This window comes from Lactuca sativa, chromosome 8 (genome assembly GCF_002870075.4).
Source record: "Lactuca sativa cultivar Salinas chromosome 8, Lsat_Salinas_v11, whole genome shotgun sequence".
Taxonomy (NCBI): domain Eukaryota; kingdom Viridiplantae; phylum Streptophyta; class Magnoliopsida; order Asterales; family Asteraceae; genus Lactuca; species Lactuca sativa.
In genome coordinates this window covers 283,205,227-283,211,846 of record NC_056630.2, presented here as the reverse complement: position 1 = coordinate 283,211,846, position 6,620 = coordinate 283,205,227, and the positions used below count along the sequence as shown (strand labels likewise).

Genomic DNA, 6,620 nt, shown 5'->3' with positions numbered 1-6,620 from the left:
CGGATTAGTCAACCTAAGTGTAGTTGCATAGTCCCGAACCCTGGCATAGTGGTCTTTTAACTTCCCTTTTATCATCCTCATTGCAGTAGACCTTGCTCTTTGGCATTGCCCAACAGATACACTCACTGAAAACCTTTGTAGCACATCTGCTTGCATCTCTAGCAATGTCATCTTGGGCTTCATATTACATCTTTCAGATAGTGTTTGGCTAACCAGTTGCGAGTAACTAGGGAACCAAAGTGATAATTTCTAGCACACAGATGAATTTCATTACAGAATTTAATATGGAATGTCCTTTCATTGTACTTCCATCCAGCTACAGCCCTAAATGGACATCGTATTTATTTTTATTGGCGCTTCTTCCACTACCACGCTTAGTTATAACCCTCACTCTCACTTTTTTCAAAATAAAGTTGGTATCCTCCATGGACTGCATAATTAGTTAAAGCAAACCTGAGTTGAGCAGGGGATTCAGAACAGTCTCCTAATTGGGGCCTCATCTCTTTCCAATCAACATTAGGATCATGCACCCTATAACTTGACACCAACATCTTCATCGTCCTCATCTAAGTGGGCATGCTCATTTTGTTGACCACCAAGAATGTCTCCATCATCTACCATTGCATCAACACTCCTTAATATGTTTTCGTCACACAATAAGTTAAGAAAATGATCATCACATAGTTTGGAGGGGGCTTTGAAAGTTTCTTCAGAAAAATCCAAGAAGCTAAAGTCAAATGCTTCATCATCGGAGTCAGAGTCTGGAAGGTATGTCTTCTCAGGAAGCTTAGGCCCTTTAGGCTTCTTAGTTCCAAAAGTAGAAGCCCTTAGTTCAAACTTGGAACACCATACTCCATAGACGAAGATAACCACCCTCAGAAGCATCAATTTCTTGTTTCCATACATACCTTTCTACTCCACCTAACTTCACCAACGATTTCGAAACTTCAAAATGCAAAATTAGGGACTGTGAAACCCTTCTCGAATGCATGAGTCCTTTTATGGTTTATAAAAGGTGATGGCTAGGGAATAGGCTAGTGGTGACTGGATAGAACAGATTACCTTCTCATCTCCAGATATTAGCTCTCAAGTGATAATTCTACGAAAATATCATGTCAATGGTCAACCAAAAATTAAAATCAAAGCTTTTTCCAATTTAGTGGCAAAAATATAGGACTTTTATGATATTAGTCCATAAATAAACTAGTTTATTCGATCCAAACATAGCCTAAGCTTAATTAATCAGGTCTTGTGACTGAATTTGATATGATTTATTTATTTAACCCGACAAATTAGACCCTTGACTAATTAACCTAATAAACAATCAAACACAATTCGCCTAGATCCATCATCATGAATTCAAATATTAGACTGAAATACATGCATTATGTTTTTGTAATTTTCCCTCTTTAAAAACTTTTTTCTCAAAAATAAATAACAAATCTCTGATTCATTTTCATCTAAACGATGCTTCATTATAACTTGCGGCTTTGCTGTCAACAAAAGCTTTGACCGTGGGTTCTCTTCCAAGAAAATCCGATAAAAGTTCAATAGGCTCCTTTGATCCTCCAGCTTCCATTATCTGTTCATTTATTTTAAAGTAAAATGCTATAATTAAAAATAAAAATCATTTATTTATTTATTTATTTTCATTAGTGATTGTAATTGATTGTTACCTTATTCCTGAAATGCATGCCAGTATTCTGGTTGAAAATATCATCACGAAACTTTGATGCATATATATCATCTGCAAAAACCTGTAAACAAAATTACATATTTTTATTAATTAAATTAATGGAAAAACGATAAAATAAGGAAAAAAAAAAAAGTTTTATTCAATACCTGACTCCAAATATGAGTATAACAAGCAGCATCACATCCAATAGCACTACTTGGGAAACAAGAGGCTGGATTTGTTCCTTCCAACATTGGTAAACCTAACATTACCTTTTAAAAAAAAAAAAGATTATTAAAAAAAATGGGTAGATAATTTAATTACATTTATAATCAAATACCTTTGGGTGAAGATGCTTAAATAAACCAATGATGTCAACGTTTTCAGTTGAATGAATAATCTGATCAAATAGACCTAACACACATAATAAATAAAATAATATGATGATGAATAATAAATGCAAAAATTATTAAATTAACTACCCTTTTAATAAAAGATATAACTTACAGTATAAAATTTCTTGCTTCAATTTAAGTGCTGAAAAGGAACTTCGCCATTTTTTAATCGATTTGCACACATTATCACTTATAGGCTTTGTAATGTCCTAAAAAATGATTAAAAAAATTTCGATATATAAAATGTAGTTGTTAATTAATTAGTTTGTACATTTTATTTATTCAAAATGGAAAATAATGATTCACCTGATGAAAACCGGATATTAGCTTCAGGGAAGCTGCTTCATAACACCTGTCCATTAACATTTCCAAATTAAAATCAATTAAATTTTTACTTATTACAAAAATTAAAAATTAAATACAAAATTACAAACCAATTTTCTAAAACCAGAGCAGGTATTTCCACAAAGTCAGGATCAAGTCGCATTCCACTGAATCTTGCATATGATGCACGATTGCACATACAATGGACCTAAAAAGTAAAAAACACATTATTTTTGTACTTTGAGTGTAAATGACAATTTTACCCTTATTGATCAAAAACTTAAATGGAAGTTGACATACCACATGAGCAAACTCATGAAAAAGTTTAACCACTTCAGAGAACCTTAATAACACTGGATCACCACCACATTCTTTTTTTATTTGGGCTACCAACAAGACCACAGGAATCTTTTAAAAAAAAATTAAAAAAAATTAATCTTTTTACCAATTTATGAAACTCTAATTAACAAAAGAAGTGACTTATAGTCTTATTTATGGTTTTATACCTGTCTTGAACCATTGATTAATGAGCTATTTTGAAGAGGGATAACACAGGTGTGTCCATACTTTCCTTCCCTATTTAAAAAGTGAGAATTTTATAATTTTATAAATATAATTATATATCATCATGTCTTGTATTAAAAAAATATATATAAAATTTTACACATATAAACCTGGTATACAAATCGAGGTAGAAGTAACCAATTAAATCAGTAGAGTTCAAGTCAAAAACTGAAAAAAGCTCCACATCATGATGCCAGGTGTCCGAATTGATAACCTTTTCGAATCTTAAGCCTATAGCAATAAAAAGATACAAGTTCAATATCATATTGATGATTTATTGATTTATATAAATAAAATGAGTTGATTTTTTTTCATTTTACCAAAAAGATCTTCGCATACTTTGAAAATTCCTGATTGAACTAAACTAACAGGAAAGTACTGCTTTACAGCTTCAAAGTCAAGATCAAATTGTTCTTCTTCGATTTTCTTTATGTAAAATGGAAGATCTTGAATTCCAAAGGGAATTTCTCCTTCCTCTTTCTTCTGAATTTCATTAAATAATATCGAAAAGAGTTATTTTTCTAGATTTTAAATAAAAAGATATGAGAAAATATGTGGGAGTTTCTAGATTTTTATGAATGACCTTAAAGTCTTTTAGTAGGTTAAGTTCTTGGGAAGCGAAATTGTTCAAATTTGCAGAGATTTCCTCTAGAAACTCAAATACCTGAAAATTTAGTAGCATTTTCATTAATAATAATCGAAAAGGAAAAAACATTTGATTTTGGAGATAAAAAAAAATGATTGTAATTATGTTGTTATGAACCTTTGAGGAAGACATTGCCATTCTACAACCAACAACAAAATCAGCATAGTTGTTGTAGCCAAGTAATCTAGCAGATTTATGGCGCAATTGAACCTAAAGAATACAAGCATAAAGTCAATTAGTCAACTCATGTCATTAAGAATTTTTAGAGAAATTTCAAGTTAATATAATAGTACCAGTTTCTCTAATATGGGAAGATTGGCTTCACATCTTCTACCATAAGCTACTGCAACATCCCTCCTGGTCAACCCCACCTTCAAAAAGTCAAACAGAATATAAGTATGTAATAATATGTTATCATAAATAGAAAAGAGAGAGAGAGAGAGAGAGAGAGAGAGAGAGAGAGAAGATTGAATCTTTCAAACAAATAACAAAAAAGAAAAATCATACCTTACATAGGTCAAGAACTGCTGAAACATGATGGATTTTCAGACTGATTTTGTATTTATCATTCTCAGATTTCTCTAAGCTCTGAAAACAGAATAAAGTAAACAGTAATTTATGACTTATGAAGCATGATATCTTAATCACAATTTACAGGAAATATGTGTAACCTTAAGGAACTCTAGTGGCAATCCCAGCAATTCTGAGTGATCAAAAAGAAGAAACGAGTTATCATCGTTCAAATTCTGGATATATTGGAGACTTAGCTCATCAATTTGTGTCCTCAACCTCTGTAATTCCTCTCTTTTTGTTATACTCAGATTCATTCCATTACGTTCAAAGTCTCTAATCTGTCACTGAATATTGAACAATAAGTACCTAAACCCTAAATTTGTATGGTTTAAAACCTTTAGAGTTTAGGGTTTAGCCATGTCATTTATTAAGCTTCTTGCAAATTTAAGGGGTTCCAATTCATACCAGGATTTGTGTGTAACGTTTTAATTCCATGCTTTTCCATTCCCCTTTTGCTGCAAAGGCTTTAACAGTGCGATATACATCTTCCCTATGGCTGAAGAGTGTAGTATTAATGTATGTTAGAAACTAGAAACAAGACATCTCAATTTGTTGTGTAAGTATGGAAAAGAATGTTCAATATGTGTAATGAAGGATGCATGAAAGAATATGTAAGAAAGTAAGACCTGCAGGTTGAGACATGAGCATCTATTCTTCTTTCTGCTTCAGCACTTGTTTTTCGTATTTCTTCAGAAGTAGACACGAATTTTGGGAAGACACAAGACTGGATCAGTGGGAATTGGGATGCTTCAAGTTCTTCAAGAGGTAACACAACATTCGTATATGTGACCTAAAATTTCAAAAATAAGTGATCGCCAATAGTAGCTAATGAGAATGTATGAGAATCCAGCATGCTAATCATATGTTCAGTAAACAATCCTTACAATTAACTCAATAATTCAATAAACCACAAGCTTATAAAGAATGAAATCTATCAAGCATTATAACTGATTGGAGATAGTTTGCGATCCGCTTAAATGATACATACCTTATCGAGAGGAACTGAAGCTACTGCGTCGTGAACCGCCTTCGAGTTAGCAATAAGACGGTCAGCTAGTTTAAGTATTTCCGATGCAGAAAGATTAGCCCTAACAATGGAGCCTCGAAGACCTTAAAACATTGAATTAAACAGAGTTCAAGTGAATGTCAAGATAATGACACGCAAGTATATTAACTACATATACTATTTAACACGTCGAAAAGATTGTGTGTTGACTTTATACAAGAAGCCGATGATATTAACAAAACAAAAAATATAGCATACACTCGTTTATTCATAGAGAAATAGAGAATAGATACCTTTCTTCTTGAGATCGTTTCTCTTTGAGTTAATAGCATCGATGGCGAACTTGACGGCCACGGCTACGAAGGCAGCAGCTCCGGTAACGGCTAATAGGTTATTTCTGTCTCTTTTTTTTGTCGCCATACCTTCTCTACGGTAGAACACGGCTGTAAGCGGCGGAGATGAGTAGTCGGTAGCCGCTGCCGGTGGGCCACTTGAATTTAGAGCCTTCTTGTTTTTCTCGCTGACCGAAATGGGGGAATAGGAGGGAAATTTGGGCGAAATGAAAATGACTCTTCCATTTAAAATCCGTTTTATTTTAGATAAGGAAGATTTTAAATCTATCTTTTGTATTTGTACTTTTTGATAGTATCTCATCATCATCAACATGATTTTTATTTTCTTTATTCTTATAAAGGGGTGTAATCTATAAATTTTATATTAGATATGGATCATTTTGGTAATTTTTAAATATATAGATCGTTTTATAAAAAAAAATATATGCATTCAAACATTTTCTGTAAATTACAATGATTTTTTTGCAATTTATTTTTTTATGTAGGAACCAAACCTTATTTTTGTAAATTTGTTATTAGGAAGGGATATTTATATAATTTTTTAAACATATACATCATTATTGTAAATATAATTTTGTATAGGGACCTATTTTGTAAATTACAATGATTGTTCTTGTAATTTATTTCTATGCAGGAACCAAACATGTCAAACCTACAAACATTCCATATACGAAAAGTAAGGCATTAATAATGTCGATGTTCAAGTTTAAGGGGTAAAACTAACATTTTACAAAGTGTGGGGGTGGAAAATGACATTTGACAAAGTAACATGGTGGAAAGTGTGGACTACAAAAAAAAAGTAGGGAGAAAATATGCTAACATAAGAAAGTTTTGTTGTCAAATTTTAAGGTTATTTATGGCTAAAGTCTAAAATAACAAATTTTTATACCCAAAATGTAAAACCCTAAAATAATATTTTGTGGCCAAAATCTAACATAAAAAAATTTTGTGATCAAAGTCTAAAATCATAAAACGCTACTATTCATAAGGATATGTATATGAAAATGTAGGAAGCAATTATGCTAACTGTTGGAACCTGAAAGTGAACCTTTAGCAATCCTAAACTCAAATTCTGAAGTGGAGA

The 6,620-nt window shown here is 31.9% G+C and overlaps 1 protein-coding gene across 1 annotated transcript; it reads right to left on the bottom strand.

The window, feature by feature from the left end:
- Positions 1-1,319: 1,319 nt before the first annotated feature.
- Positions 1,320-5,857, bottom strand: LOC111887622 (probable thimet oligopeptidase). Its single transcript, XM_023883787.3, has 20 exons — positions 5,477-5,857; positions 5,166-5,287; positions 4,804-4,967; positions 4,583-4,673; positions 4,276-4,455; positions 4,112-4,192; positions 3,898-3,975; positions 3,722-3,814; positions 3,542-3,622; positions 3,279-3,441; positions 3,069-3,189; positions 2,901-2,970; positions 2,695-2,802; positions 2,505-2,602; positions 2,377-2,422; positions 2,183-2,279; positions 2,016-2,089; positions 1,843-1,947; positions 1,677-1,757; positions 1,320-1,582 (listed from the first exon to the last, which is right to left on the bottom strand). The coding sequence occupies exons 1-20, from the start codon at positions 5,847-5,849 to the stop codon at positions 1,457-1,459; spliced, it is 2,352 nt and encodes a 783-aa protein (XP_023739555.2). The 5' UTR covers positions 5,850-5,857; the 3' UTR covers positions 1,320-1,456.
- Positions 5,858-6,620: the final 763 nt, after the last annotated feature.

Excerpts from the sequence above, each read along its gene's own strand:
- LOC111887622 (XM_023883787.3), bottom strand. The coding sequence starts at position 5,849 with ATGTTGATGATGATGAGATACTATCAAAAAGTACAAATACAAAAGATA. Across the intron at positions 3,623-3,721 it reads TGGCAATGTCTTCCTCAAAG|GTATTTGAGTTTCTAGAGGA; the intron begins GTTCATAACAAC and ends CTAAATTTTCAG. Across the intron at positions 2,423-2,504 it reads GCTCTGGTTTTAGAAAATTG|GTGTTATGAAGCAGCTTCCC; the intron begins GTTTGTAATTTT and ends GTTAATGGACAG.